Raw genomic sequence first — 15,575 nt, forward strand, 5'->3', positions numbered from 1 at the left:
TATCCAAGGGAAGAGAAGAGCAGGACATGAACAGAATGTGGCACTCACCTGGAATCGCACAGGATTTGTGAGCACAAACCAGACCTCCTTTGGGTACTACTCCCTGTATTTGAAGGGAATCTATAGGGGTTGGGGTCCAGCGTGTGCAAGTGGGGGAAAAATACAGCTCACACAATCTTTACCTCGTTTGGTTCCGCAGCAGCCCTGTAAGTCAAGTATGATTCCTATTTAAATGGAAAAAGAATGACCCTTAAACAAATATAATAAGTACCTGGTTTATATTTCTGCCTAACAGATTCAGAAAAAAAACATGGGATTTACTTTTCTTTTTTAAAGTTCTAACAAGTATTTATTAAGTGCTTTATAAGCTGATTGACAGTTTAAATTGCTTTACAATTTTCCCATTGGTTTTTTTTGCAACATATGTAAAATGCATTCATCTTGAAAAACCGAGAAATTCAGGTGAAACAAAAATGAAAAACAAATCACCTATTATCTTACCACACAGAAACCACTGTTAAGCCTCGGAAGTATATAGTTTCAGTTTTCTTTGCATATTAATATATAAATATACATTTTTTACAAAAATGGGATACTACATATACTTTTTGAAAATTGCTTTTGTTACTTCACAATATTTAATGTACATCTTTCCATGCAAAATGGAGGAGACTCATGATTGAAAGAGGGGGACTTGCAGATGAGGGGGGCAATTTTACCCAGTTACAGGCGAAACAGCTCAAATAAAGCCACACAAAAAGTCAAAATTAGGAAGATGGGGTAAGGTATATGAGAAAATGCAAACACAGTTCAGGTGATAATACTTAAAGCCGGCAAAACTGAATTAAAGGCCAAACACATTAAATAGGGTAAGGGCGGTTCCGTCTTGCCTTCCAATGCATGATCATCAATTTGTTTCGTACCCTCTTCATCTCTTCCATCTCCTCTGCGACCTTTATCATCTCCTCGTTGCTTAAATTTCTGCCATGTATGTCCCCTCTGAACTGCGGGCGAGAGCGAGCCAGCCTTTCTTTAAAGCTGCCTTCCTCTAGCTTATGTTTGCCCACTCCGCAAGGAGGCTGCTCCATGGGAGGACGCTCCTCAAACAGGTCCTTCCTAGACAGGCGCTCCTGAGGAGGGCGCTCCTCGGACACGAGCATCTCAGGAAGGAGCTCAGGAAGGAGTTCCTCGGGAAAGAACTCCTCCTCCGAGGATTGCTCCTCCGAAGACGGCTCCTCCGTAGACGTCTTTTCGGGAGACTGCTCTTCAGCAGTCTGCTCCTCATCCGTCTTGGGCGAGCTCTGTGGCTGCTCTTCAGGCTCTTTGCAGGCTTTTTCCATGTTCAGGATGGTCTTTTTAAGCAGAGTTATTCATAGGAGACAAGAAAGGCAGAGGCGAGTCAGAATACTCGGTGTCCGGACCAAAACCCCGCCCACTGGTTCCAATACCTGCCTTTCCCCGACTCTGGGCTCGGGTCCCCCAACTTACGCTGGCCGAGGGTCCCTCCGGCCCCCAACCCCCCGCCGCGTCTGGTCCCCGCCCCCACCTCCTCGCCCCCTCCTTCAGAAAGCCCACCACCTTCCCGGCAGGCCTTGCCACGCAGGCCTCTCCCGCAGCGGCAGGGGCAGGGCGGGCCGGTGGTGCGGCGGCCCCGGCTCCCTCCCGCGCCCTCCCTCGCGCCCCAGCCCGGGCCGCGGCCCATCCCTTCCCCGACCTGGACCTCTCCTGGCGGCTGGCTCCTAGGCGTCCCCTCCTCGAGGTGCCCCACTGTGACCTGCAGACAGACGCCGAGACAGGGTAGGGGCGGGGAGCGGGAAGGAGGGAAGGACTGACACACACGCCCCTTTTCTGGGCAGCAGCCGCCGCCCCAACGCCGGCCCCCGTGTACCCCTCCTCCCTGCCCCATCTGCCGCTGCGTCCTCCAAGCCCCCAACCCCCACCCCACCCCGCAATGCTAGTCATTTCTTTTCAGGCGACAAGTGGAAGCGAAGGACTACTTAGAAACTATTTATAGGTGTCCGTGTTTCCCTCCCGGGGGTCCTCTCACTTCCCCACCCGACCCCCTAGACCACCATTTTCTGCACCGAAATTGGGCGCAGGGGGCGGGGCTGGGCATAGGGAAAGGCCTGGACTCTGTGCCATCTCAATCCCAGGGGTGTCTGGGCAGCACTGACACTCATACCGATTTAAGAGGACGGAGGGGACTTACTTCCTTCTGCTTTTCCCCTCGACCAAAGGGCAATAGGCAGATGGTGTCTGGACAGGCAAAAAAGGACCAAGACGAGAGGGACTTGGGCAGACACAGGCTCTGGTCACGTGAGGGCCGCACGTCACCGCCGAGCTCAGATCCCCAGTTACCACTTTGACCGGCGGCCGTGCTGCAGCAACCAGCCAATATTTCCTGACCCCCAACACACCAGACGTTGTCACTCACCTTTCTTTGTTTATATTTGTCTTTTCCTGGTTGCCAGAGACGATCAGCATCCAGTCTTGAGGGTTGTTGCCTCTTCCTCTCTGCCTCCTCCGCTGATAACGCCTCTCTCCCTTATTCTCCTGTTATCAGCTACCAAGGCCCATTATTTCCCCTACAGTTCAGATCCTGAACTGAAATTTGACTGTTTCTCCTTAATGAGTCACTGTCATACGCCACCTCTTCCAGTTTTAATCCACATTTATAACTCCATCGTGTCCGTTTAGGCTCTATCAGCATGGTTATCATCTCTTGTCATTTCATGGGAGATAAACTTTCACTTTTCCATGACTTAACGATTTTTTTTGAGTCCCCAGACCTAAATCACAAATAGAAGCTCCAGTCTAAATTGATAAACATTCAGTTCTAGAACTCTAGAAAGAATAAAGTTTGTAAAGTACATACATCTAAAAAGGCTGAGTACTTTGATTTTCATAAATCAAAATACACATTTTTGCATCTAAGTACAAATAGTTTAATAGTATTTATTTTCTGAAATGGGAGCATTTTTGGTGGAAAGCATGGCGTTATTATACATGTATGTATACACGTATATTTATATGACATATGTACTATGTATATATACTAGTCAGTAATTATTATTTATAATAGAAGAACAAGATTTTGCTGGGACTCTATATCTTTAACCAGCAACCTCCCGGTGTTGCTGGTTGAGGAAGTTTATATTAATTAATTAAATCAGCAAATATTTGGGTCCTGGGACTGCTAAACCCCAAAAGATAGATTCAGCACAGAGGACATTCTTATTAAACTATGCAGTAATCCAGTAATTCTATGGACCACACACGGAGCAGCAAGACTGAAGTCGTGCTAACATACTCAGTTGTTATTACGAGGATGTACTCTTGGATCTAATGGTGTTTTGTGATCTTCAGCTTCGTGTCTGCATCTCATATCAGCCTGGATGCTACTTTCTCATGCAGATGCCCTTTCTTCCATAGAGCAGACTATACCTCTCCTCTCTGTATTTTACACTTTCAGGGTGAACATCAAATCTGTGAGGATCCTGGGATGTCTAGTAAGTTTCCAAACAGAAATTCATATGTGGAATTTCCCATTTTAAATGTATTTGGTAGCTTTTCTCCAACATCTAATTTACTTTGTGTTGGGATAGCAGCAAGACAGATATTTGTTCACCTGTATATTTTTTCCATAACTTTTACTTTTCAGTTTTTCAGTGATGTGTGTCTTTTAAGCCAAATTTCACTATACCTTCTTTATTCTTTTCACCAAGGGTTGGCTTCTTCATTTGTATGGTTTCTTTCTAAGAGGAGCCCCATTCATTCATTCTTCACGTCTGTCCTCTTTTCCTTATATCCTGTGATGGAGAACGCACTACCTGTGATGAAGAACTCATCCCATTGAAATTTCAGACCGTTCTAATCATTCAGTTCCCCCCCCCCCCCCCGCCCCCACTGCTTTCGTTGAGCTGGAAACTGCCTCCCAGTAATTTATACACCTTGGTCCTGGTTCTGCCCTGTGGAGTGCTACAAAACAAGTATAAAATAACAGAAGTGCCCTTTACCCTTGACAGTTTGACACTGCCAAAGTTAATGTTCCGGTTCTTTCCCCTACTCATCTGTGAGACACACTGGGCAATGTACTTAACCTTTCTGTGACTCTACTTCCTCATCTGCAAAATTGGAGACATACCTACATTACAGGATTGGTGAGAGAAATAAATGAGTCAGTATACGTAAAGGACCTGGAGTAGTGCATAGCACATAGAAAGCGTTAACTATAATAATGGTAACAATAATAGTATGATGTAGTACTAATAATACTACTAGTTATCATTCTTTTATTATTAACATTAATTGAGCATGTATGCCACACATTGTACTAAGCACTTTTAATATGCTGGCTCATATAATTCTTAAACAATTATTTTCTCACCAAGACTATTTTTTAAGGCTTAACTTCACCTCCCTAGTTATTTCAGTTATTTCTGATGTGATAATATTTGTTCAAAGTCGCTTATCATCCTGTAGGCTCCTGAATTTATAAGTGTCTCTGAAAATACTGAATGTTCTGCCTGGTATAGAATGGAGTGATCTTACTATACCCTTCATTCTAGATAGCCACTATACATCTATAGAGGCATCTGAAGATCAGAGTAGATTTTGTGGACGCCATATCACACAGTTGAATCCACTTTAAGTTCAGTCAATTGAAACTCCCAAATCCCTGTTAATGCACTTCTGTAAATCAGTTTAGTTTTAACCCAAGTGCAGAAGCTTCTGTTTTTCTGGGTTAAATGTTGTCTTGTTAGATTCACTGTCTCATTTTTTGAATCAAGATTCTGTCGTACATTAATTACAAAATATTAATTTAAAACATACCATTAGTACTAAGTGGGTGATAAATTCAGCAAGTTCAGGAAAGATCTAGGGGAGATCTCAGCCAAGAGCTCTGACTCCAGATGAAGAAATTCCTTCTCCCTGTTGGGTGTGGCAGCCAGGAGTGTGCCCTAGAATGCCAGCTCCCCTCCTTTCCTCTCTCAGTGTGACTTCTTAGGGTGAAATTACCTTCTGCTGCTGCTGCTGATAGAAGACACAATTGCCCCTGAAAGCTCCTGAACCGGTATAAATTAACCCTTGGTGAGAACTTGGTAAACATGGGTGGGCAGACAAGGGACGTATGGGGAATTAGAACCAAAAGGAAGGAATGAAGACAGAGTCTTTGTATTGGCTATAAGTCTGTGCCTGACAGTAGCTCATTTGGGATTCCCTGAGAGAAAGGGCTCTCAAGAGAGACCAAGGTGAAGGGAGTTCTGCCACGGTGACAACCATTTGTTACAAAGGAATGTGGTCTGCTTCTTGTCTGCATGTGTGTGTGACAGGGGTGGGGACAGTGAAATAATACTTCTGATGGATTTGATTTGCTGCTACTCATTTAGGGTCTGTGTGGGTTAAACCCCCACTGCTGTGAGGGTTTAAATCTAAGGAACTCTATTTTAAAGGTGAGATAAGTAAGGCTCTGGGAGATTACACATTGTTCCCATAGAAACAGATGATAGTGAGGAGCAGAGGCAGGATTTAAACCCTAACAGTGCAACAGTAGAGACTGAAATTTTAACCACTTTGTAAAACTGCTACTGGACAGTAGGCTCCGACCATGTTTACCCGTAGACAGGCAGGGCAGCCCCTGGCAGCTGCCGCCATGACAACAGTGTCCGGGGGCGTGGCCTTTCTCTGGGGGAGCTAGGGAAGCCCAGCCTGCGTTTCTGGTTCAGAGATTCCTGTTCCCTGCTGAGGCTGCACTTCTGTGGCAGAAACACAGCCCCCTCCCTCTGCGCGCCTTTCCAGCACAGACTCCTTGGAGGTCTGGTTTCCCTTTGCAGGGCCTGTCTGCCTGGACGGGAGCTGAGGAGTTCTGCCCTCTCCAGCCCAGAGGTTCCCCCTGCTGCTACCGCCTCTGCATTCTTTCCTAATGACACCCGTGGCAGCAGTTTGATCTCCAGACCTGCTGCCCTGGGCGGCTCGCCTTCCCCCACCAGCGCCCCGGGAAAAGTAGCCAAGTGGGGAAGGCAGTGACAGGAGCCTCTCTTTCCTGCCTCATCCTGACTGAGCCTAGACACACACACCCTGCATATGGCCAGAGAAACGAGGAAGGGGCTCTGAGGAAAGGTGGGCTGGCAACTTAGGCTGCTGGCAAACTCTCAGGGACGGAGACGGCAGGCCTAGACCTGGGCTGAAGAGAGGCAGGACCGGGCTGTGGGCTGGGCAGGACTCGTGCTGTCACCGGCTGGAGGGCTCTGCAGCCTGGGAGCCTCTACCCTCTCCTTGCCTCTGTCTGTGTCATCCTCCTCCCTGGAAGGTAGGGGGACGGGCTGTGGTAGAACCATGAACGGGGTCCCTTCCAGCTCTAGGATGCACAGGACAGTGAGAAGGGACTTCTCTTAGGAACGGCATTTGGCCTGAGTTGGGGGGACAGGTGCCTCTCCAGACTGGCTGCTGCTACCTTTCCCAGAATCCAGATGAGCTCAAGCACAGAACTCTTCCCATGCTGGTCTTCCCTGTGGGGCCCCAGCATGCTCACAGCCTTACCCGCTCTTGGCCTAGGGACTCTTGAAAAGACCCAGTACATCCCTAGTCTGAGGTTTGGGGGACAGTGGTTGGGGCAGAGGTAGGTTAGGCTATGTAATTTGCAGGACCCAGTTTAAAGCCCCTTGTTCAAAAAACAAGGGAAAAAGTGCAATTAAAGATACTAAAATATAAAGCTTTCCTTTTTCCTGTGGTCTCTCTTTTGACTTTCTTTTTAGTAGACTTCATTTTTTAGAACAGATTTTGACTTACAGAGAAATTGAGAAGATACTATGGAGAATTCCCACCTACCCCATACCCAGGAGCATCTTACATTAGTATGGTACATTTGTTGTAATTAGTGAATCAATATTGGTACATTGTCATTAACTAAAGTCTACGCTTTATTCAAATTTCCTTTGTTTTTACTTAATGCCCTTTTTCTACTCATGGATTCCATCTAGAATACCACACAGTTTTTAGTTGCCATGTCTTATGTTGCCGGTGATTAGGTTCTTGTCTCTTTGCAGGAAGAATTCAGACAAGACACAGAGGTTACGAAAGTAAAGCGGGGATTTATTAAGGGATAGACAGTATACTCTCAAGAGGAGAGCCGGCTGGTCCAGGTGAGCAGCTTCCCTGAGTTTCTTTGGCAAGTTGTTTACATAGGGTGTGAAAATGAATGGGTGAAATATTCATCGGGGAGGAAAGGGTTTGGGGTCATATCCCCTGATTTTTATTCCAGTTCCACCTTCCCGAAGGGAGGAGGGATTTTTGTCCTTATTTAGTCTGGATCAGAATTGTCATGGCGTTGGTGCATGATGGGTACTTCTAATCTGCAAGACTAACTTTATTGAAATGAGGGCATAATGAGCAAAAGGTTACATTCAGACACTGGAGATTCCTGCCTTTTCTCACCTGTCTTTGTAGGCCGCCAGGCCACTTGTCACCTCAAAATGTGTGATCACTTATCAGCCTAGAAGTTCTCTGCCCAGGGACCCCTGTTGTTTATATGATGTATGGTTTTGTATGGTTTCCTGCATTTGGCCCAGGCCCCACCTTTTTGCTCAATTCTTGCCGTTTGGTCTGTGTCCCCCTTTCTCTGCTCATAAACAGCTACCTACCTGCTCTAACACTTAGGCTCCTCTTGGCTGTGACAGTTTCTCAGACTTTTTCTGATTTTGATGACCTTTACAATTATGAGTACTAGTCATGTATTTGTAGAATGCCTGTCTATTGGGATTTGTCTGGTGTTTTCCTCTTGTTTAAACTGGGGTTATGGATTTTGGGGAGGAAGATCACGGAATAGAGTGCCATTTCATCACATCATATCAAGGATACCTGCTATCACTATGATTTATGATTACTAATGTTGACCTTGACATGGTGCTTTTCATTTATTATTTAGTGTTCTAAGTAAAGGAAAGTTAGTTTTTAACTATTAGCATAAATTATATAGTCCATCTTTATATTGCATAATGCCAGTTTTAAATGCCAGTACAAGAGCATTTGACTCATATGTAGAATCACGAAAATTGCGGTTCATATTTTGTACCTCGTATATGCATATGCATTTACTTCTTACCAGAAGAGTGGAAATGCTGCACAAAATTGACTCAACTGTTTTTTTTTTAACTTTTTTTATTGAGTTATAATCATTTTACAATGTTGTGTCAAATTCCAGTGTAGAGCACAACGTTTCAGTTATACATGAACATACGTATATTCATTGTCACATTTTTTTCGCTGTGAGCTACCATAAGATCTTGTATATATTTCCCTGTGCTATACAGTATAATCTTGTTTGTTGACTCAACTGTTTTTATATTACTTCTTGGTACTTGCACACGTGCACAGTCTACAGAGGGACTGAAAGGAAAAGGAACTGTGGGTTGCTCTATCTTTCCTTCTTTGTCATCATTTTCAATTTTAAGTGGTTGGCAAATACAGAGAAGTAACATATATCATATGATTGGGTTTCGTGATCATTTGTGTTTCTTAGATTGTGACTGTGTGTTGGGAGTAAGTTCTGAGTGGAACCAAAAGGGTGGCCTTCTTGGCTATCAGCAGTCATAGAAGATATGCGCTTACCATTTACTTGCTTTGAGTCTTGCTAAGCTCCCATTCATCAGGGGTCCACTGGAATTTTGTACTTGTGGGGCATGAGGAATGCAATGTACAAACAGGACAGCAAGAGTGGCAGTTGCACATACTGCATATCTCCTCTCCTGTCCTTTTGCCAATACCGTGCTGTCTTCATTACTACAGTTTTATGGGAAGGCTCAAAAGTCAGCTATTGTCAGTCCTCTGATATTATTCTTTTTCAAGATTATTTTGACTGCTGCAGATCCTGTGCATTTCCTTACAGATTTTAGAATCAGCCTGTCAATTTTCACACCAAAAAAACCAGCTGGGATCTTATTTGGAATTATGCTGAATATCCAGATCTGGGAGAATTGCCACTTTGACAATATTGAGTCCTCTGATATGTGAACATGGTATACTTTGTCATTTTTTAGGTCTTCCATGATAACTCTCAGCAATGTATTGTAGTTTTCAGTGTACAACTCTTCATGTATTTCATAAAATTTATCCCTATTTACTTTGCATTTTTTGATGCCATTGCAAATGGTATTTAAATATTTTCATTTTGTAATAGTTTATTTCTAGTATATAAGATATATACTTAATTTTTGTATATTGACCTTTTTCTGAGGCCATACTAAATTCACTTATCATCTCCAATAACTTTTTATAGCTTCTTAGGGCATTCTATGTACATGCTTGTAATATTCCTGCAAATAAAGACAATTTTACTTCTTTTCCCATCTACCTGCTTTTTTCCCCTTGCCTTATTGCACTAACTAGGATTTCCAGTACAGTGTTAAACAGCAGTAGTGAGAACAGACATCCTTGCATTGTTTCTATCATAGGAGGAAAGGATTCAGTCTTTCACTATTAAGTATGATGACAGCTGTAGTTTTTTCATAAATGCCTTATTTCAGGCTGAGGAATTTCTTTTTTATTCATAATTTCCTAAGAGATTTTATCATAAGAGGGTATTGTTTTTTATCAAATGCCTTTTCTGTATCTATTGAAATGGTCATAATTTTTCTCCTTTAGTATATTGATGTTAGTATATTGAGTTGCATTGACTTTTGAGTGCTCAACAAACTGCATTCCTTGGAGAAATCTCACTTGGTCATTATGTATTCATTATACTTCTTATATATAGCTGGATTTAGTTTCCCAAGTTTAAAAGAATTTTTGCATTTATGTTCATGAGGTATATTGGTCTTAGATTTCTTGTAATGTTTTTGTTTAGTATCAGAGTAATTCTGGCCTCATTATATAAGAGAGGAGACCTCTTCCTCTACTTTCTGAAAGAGTCAGTTTAAAATTGGTATTATTTCATCCTTGAATGTTCAATAGAATTCACTAGTGAAGACTTCTGGGCCTGGATTTTTCTTGGAAGGCTTTTAATAACAAATTAATTTTCTTTTATAGATATAGGCAGTGGCATGCTGGAACTAGCTTGTACCAGCTAATGAGAGCTGATTGTTATAATCTCTTAACAAATCTTTATTCAGTGATGTCCCATTGATAGTTTGAAATTGGCCATGGTTTATACCATAGAAATTAGATATGCTTATGAATTGGAGGCTTTATTTTGTTTTAGAGACCTAGTGGTTAAAAAAACACTCTTCTGTTCAGGTTTTTAATTTATTTTTTGAGTGAGTTTAATTTATTTTTTGAGTAATTTATTTCTGTCTTTCAGGGAATTTGACAGTTTTATATATGTTATCGAGTTTATTGATATAATGTTCATAATATTCCCATACTATCCTTTAAATGTTTGGAGTATCTGTAATGATGGCCCATTTTTTTCTTTTTTTTTAAACCGTTTCATTGAGATATGTTTCACATCATACAATTTACCCATTGAAAGTATACAGTTCAGTGGTTCTTAGTATATTCGCAGATAATGTATAACCATCATCACAGTCAGTATTAGAATATTCTCATCATCTCAGAATGAAAGCCCGTGCCCTTTAGCTATCACCTTACATCCCCATCATCTTCCCCAACCCTAGGAAACCACTCTTCTACTTCCTGTCTCTATGGATTTGCCTATTCTAGACCTTTCATATAAATGGAATCATGTAATATGTGACTGACTTCTTTCAGTTAGCAAAATGTTTTCAAGGTCCATACATGTTGTAGCATGTATTGGTACTTTATTGTTTTTTATAGCCAAATAATATTTCATCATCTGGATATACCACATTTTAAAATCCATTCATTAGTGGATGGACATTTGGATTGTTTTCACCTTTTGGCTATTATAAATAATGCTGCTATAAACATTCATATACGAGTTTTTGTGGATGTATGTGTTTGTTTCTCTTGTGTATATAACTAGGAGTGGAATTGTTGTGTCATATGATAGTTCTATGTTGAATATTTAAGAGTTATCTTGTCAGTTTCTGAAGAGATGTCCACAGAGATTCTGATAGGGATTGCGTTTAATTTGTAGATCACTTTGGGATTATTGTCATTTTAACAAAATTAAGTCTTCTGATCCATGAACATGAGATGTTTTTCCATTTTTAGATCTTTCAACAATGTTCTTAATTTTTAATGTACGATTCTTGCACTTCTTTTGTTAAATTTATCACCAAGTATTTCATTCTTTTTGATGCTACTGTAAATGGAATTGCTTTCTTAATTTCATTTTTGGATTGTTCATTGTAAGCATATAGAAATACAATTAATTTTTGTATATTGAAATTATATCCTGCCACCTTGCTGAACACATTTGTTAGTTGTAATTTTTTTAGTAGATCCTTAAGGATTTTATATATAAAATCATATAATCTGTGAAAAAAGATAATTTTACTTCTATCTTTTCCAATCTGGATGCCTTTTATTTCTTTTCTTGCCTAGCTAACATGGCTAGAACCTCTAGCATAATGGTAATAGAAGTCAAAAGAGCAGACATCCTGGTATTGTTTCTGATCTTAAGGGGAAACATCTGATCTTTCACCAGTAAGTATGTTAGCTGTGCATTTTTCATAGATGCCTTTTGCCAGGTTGAGGACGTTGTCTTTAGTTTCTAGTGTGTTGTGTGTTTTTATCATGAAAAGAGATTGGATTTTTTAAAATGCTTTTTCTGTACCCTTTCAGATTATCATGTGGTTTTTGTGTTTTATTCTATTGATATGGTGTTGTACATTGATTGATTTTTGGATATTAAACCAACCTCACACTCCTGGAATAAATCCCACTTGCTCATAGTGTAATTCTGTTTTTCATATTTTTGTGATGGATTTACATCCGTATTTACTTGAGATATTAGTCTGTAGTTTTCTTTTCATGTGATGTCTTTGTATGGTTTTGGTAACAGGATAATACTCATAGAATAAGTGAGGAAGTATTCTCTCCTTTTCTATTTTTTGGAAAAGTCTGTGAAGAAGTAGTATTAATTCTTCTTTAAGTGTTTGGCAGAATTCAACAGTGAAGCCATCTGGAGTTGGACTTTTCCTTCTAGGTAGCTTTTTGTTTACTAATTAATTATCTTTACTTATTTTAAGTATATTCATATTTGCCATTTTGTCTGCAGTCAGTTTTGGTAGTTTGTGTCTTTCTAGGAATTTGTTCATTGCATCTAAGCTATTTAACGTATTGGCATACAATTATTCTTAGTATTCCTTCATAATCCTTTTATTTCTGTACAGTCAGCGTGAATGTACTCTCTTTCATTTCTGACTCTAGTAGTTTGAGTTTTCTTCCTTTTTTTCCTGGGTAATTGATCTATAGGTTTGTCCATTTTGTTGATATTTACAGAGAATCAGCTTATGGTTTTATTGATTTTCTCTCTTATTTTTCTGTTCTCTGTTTTATTAGTTTCTGTCTAGTCTTTATTACTTCTTTCCTTCTGTCTTTTTTTTTAACATTTTTAAATTTTGTTTTGGGGGAGGTAATTAGGTTTTTATTTATTTATATTGGAGGTACTGGGGATTGAACCCAGGACCTTGTGCATGCTAGGCACACACTTTACCCCTGAGCTATACCCCCCCTTCTGTTTGTTTTAGGTTTAGTTTGCTCTGTTTTTGAGGTCCTGTGGTAAAAGTTTAGGTTATTGATTTGAGGTCTTTCTTCTTTTTAAATATAGGCATTTACAACAATACATGTCCCTCTAAGCCTTGCTTTAGCTGCATCCAATAAGTTTTGGTATGTTGTATCTTCATTTTCATTTATCTCAGTATATTTTTAAATTTCTCTTTTGATTTCTTCTTTGATCGATTGGTTATTTAGGAGTGTGCTGTTTAATTTCCATGTATTTGTGATTTTACCAAGTTTCTTTCTGTTTTTGTTTTCTACTTTCATTCCACGATAGCAGAAAACATACTTAGTATTACTTCTAATCTTTCAAATTTATCATGGTTTGTTTTACTGCCTAGCATATGGTCTGTTTTGGAGTATGTCATGTTGTTGTTGGATGGAGTATTCTATAGAGGTCTATTAGGTCTAGGTCTGGTTGGTTTATAGTGTTTTTAAAGTCTATTTTCTTTTTGATCTTCTGCTTGGTTGTTCTATCCATTATGAAAAATTGGAAGTCTCCAACTATTGTCATTGAATTGTCTACTTTTCCCTTTATTTTTGTCAATTTTTCTTCCTGTATTTGATGCTCTCTTATAAGATGGATATATGTTTATAACTGTTATATCTTCCTGATGGATTGACCCTTTTTTCATTATAAAATGTCCCTCTTTATCTCTACTAACATTTTTGTTTTAAAGTATTTTGTCTGATATTACTATAACCACTCCAGCTTTCTTGTGGTTGTTGTTGTATGATATATCTTTTTTATCCTTTTACTTTCAATCTGTGTGTATCTTTGAATTTAAAGTATGTCTCTTATAGATAGCGTATTACTAGATTTTATTTTTTATATCCAGTCTGACAACTCTGCCTTTTATTGGATAGTTTAATCCATTCACATTTCTGTTAATACTGATATAGTTGGATTTACGTCTGCCATTTTACTTTTTGTTTACTCTGTGTCATATCTTTTTTTGTTCCTCTATTTCTCTTTTGCATTAAGTGAATATTTTCTAATTTTGCCTTCTAATTTCATTAATTGTTACTATATTTTTTAGTTATTTCCTTAGTGTTTGCTCTAGCATTTGCCATATACATATTAACTTACCAGAATCAGCTTCAGATTTTAACTAACTTAATGCTAGTGAGACACAGGAAAATTACTCCTATGTAACTCTATTCCTTTTCTCCCTTTTGTGATTTTTATTGTTATATATATTATACCTATACCTCTTACAAACTCAACAATACAATGTTATAATTACTACTTTATGTAAATTTATATATTTTAAACACTCAGAAGAAAGGAAAGCTAGTATATGTTCACAGCTTTTGTTATATTAAGCTTCTAATGTATCATTTCTGAATCTCTTCACTTGTTTCCTCTGGATTCAAGTTACTATTGGCAGTCATTTCTTTAGCCAAAGTAGTGTTTTAATAGTGTCCCACATTTCTCTGAAGCTCTATACATTTTTCTTCAGCCTTTTTTCTCTCTCTTGTTCAAATTGATTAATCTCTATCAGTTTACCTTCAAGTTCACTAGTCTGCCAATTTAAATCTGTTGAATTTTTCATTTCAATTATTGTACTTTTCAATTCCTGAATTTCCATTTGTTCTTTTTAAAAAAAAAAACTCTTTATTGGCTTCACATTGTCATCATATCTTCCTTTACTTCTTTAATCATGATTTCCTTTAGTTCTGTGATCGCATGTAAAGTGGCTACTTTGAAATCTGTTAGATTTAACATCTGGTCATTCTCACAGGCAGTTTCTGTTGCCTGCTTTTTCCCCTGATATATAGGTCATACTTTCCTGTTTCTTTGCAAGTCTCATAATTTTTTGTTGGAAACTGGACATTTTAGATAACAAATTGTAGCATCTCTGGGTATTGGCTCCCCCTCCCCATCTGGGGCTTGTTACTGTTATTTTCATGATTTGCTCAGAGACTAGCTGTAGTATTTTAGATAATTTAGATTATTTTTGATAATCCAGGTAGTCTCTAAACAAATAATGCCTGTGCCCACACACATAAGAGGTGTGAAACCTCTTATGTTGCTCCCCAGTGGGCACAGCTTTAGGTATGCCCACAGTCACAATGGGACGACAGCGGTTTTGGCAGGGTTAAGTCCCTGACCAAACATAGCTGTAAAACACCAGTAATTGCCTGCTAATGTTTTCAACAATGCCCTGAGGCATAAATTGTTCTGCAGACTGAAATTAGTTCTGCTCCCAGGTCTCCTCCTAGCTCTCTTTCCCAGGTTCTCTCTGTAAATGAGCTGACCTACAGTTTAGTCTATATCTCCAATGGATCTATCAGTGTCCTCTCAATTGCTTTTCACCATGAGTGGTATTATCTGACACCACTTTGACACCAAAGACAGTGTGTTTTTGAACACCACCCAGTTCTATGATTCTTCAACACCAACTGGGTATCCTACAGTTCAATTCAATTCTGACACTAACACATCACAGGTTAAAGGCTCAGTCCTATAATAATATCCCCACTTCAGACACCAGCCACAGGTGGGGTGCCCTGGCCACCTACACTTCTGCTCAGCCGACTACAAATTTGGGAGTTCCCATGACCCCCTCCTCAGTTTCAGTAATTTACTAGAACAACTCATAGAACTTAAGAAAATGCTTTAGTTACAAGTACTGGTTTATTTTAAATAATACAACTCAGGAACAGCTAAATGAGGCATAGGGGAGGGTATTGGGGGGAAGAAGTGCAGGGTTTCCATGCCCTCTCTAGGCACACCACTTTCCCAGCACATTCATGTGTTCTCCAACTTGGAAGCTTCCCAAACCCTGTCATTTAGGATAGTTTATGGTAATAATTGATTAAATCATTGGCTGTTGGTGCTTGAACTCAATCTCCAGCCCAATTAGTTCCTAACTGAATAAATGATGTGCAAGTATTTTTTCCCATTATGTGGGCTGTCTTTCACTTTCTTA

At 39.8% G+C, this 15,575-nt stretch overlaps 1 protein-coding gene, 1 long non-coding RNA gene and 1 other non-coding gene across 4 annotated transcripts in view; 1 reads left to right on the top strand and 2 right to left on the bottom strand.

Moving 5' to 3' along the window:
• Positions 1–321: 321 nt before the first annotated feature.
• On the bottom strand, positions 322–2,569 carry TCEAL1 (transcription elongation factor A like 1). Of its 2 annotated transcripts, none has more exons than XM_032475521.1 (3): positions 2,435–2,569; positions 1,715–1,774; positions 322–1,352 (listed from the first exon to the last, which is right to left on the bottom strand). In XM_032475521.1, exon 3 carries the CDS (start codon positions 1,338–1,340, stop codon positions 861–863), a length of 480 nt encoding a protein of 159 aa, XP_032331412.1. In that variant the 5' UTR covers positions 1,341–1,352; positions 1,715–1,774; positions 2,435–2,569; the 3' UTR covers positions 322–860. The 2 variants fall into 2 exon arrangements, with proteins under 2 accessions (XP_032331412.1, XP_032331411.1); XM_032475520.1 differs by lacking the exon at positions 2,435–2,569 and adding an exon at positions 2,210–2,363.
• The window catches only part of LOC116662153, a 44,899-nt gene continuing 30,827 nt past the window's right edge, over positions 1,504–15,575 (top strand). The window contains exons 1-2 of the long non-coding RNA XR_004318135.1: positions 1,504–1,797; positions 7,047–7,142. This is a non-coding gene — a long non-coding RNA (uncharacterized LOC116662153). The remainder of the gene's footprint in view (positions 1,798–7,046; positions 7,143–15,575) is intronic.
• Positions 12,523–12,594, bottom strand: TRNAA-AGC. Its single transcript has one exon. It is a non-coding gene; the product is annotated as a tRNA-Ala (tRNA).

This window comes from Camelus ferus, chromosome X, assembly GCF_009834535.1.
Source record: "Camelus ferus isolate YT-003-E chromosome X, BCGSAC_Cfer_1.0, whole genome shotgun sequence".
Lineage (NCBI taxonomy): Eukaryota > Metazoa > Chordata > Mammalia > Artiodactyla > Camelidae > Camelus > Camelus ferus.

What these genes read in the sequence shown, in the direction of transcription:
- TCEAL1 (XM_032475521.1), bottom strand. Translation starts at nt 1,340, where the DNA reads ATGGAAAAAGCCTGCAAAGAGCCTGAAGAGCAGCCACAGAGCTCGCCC.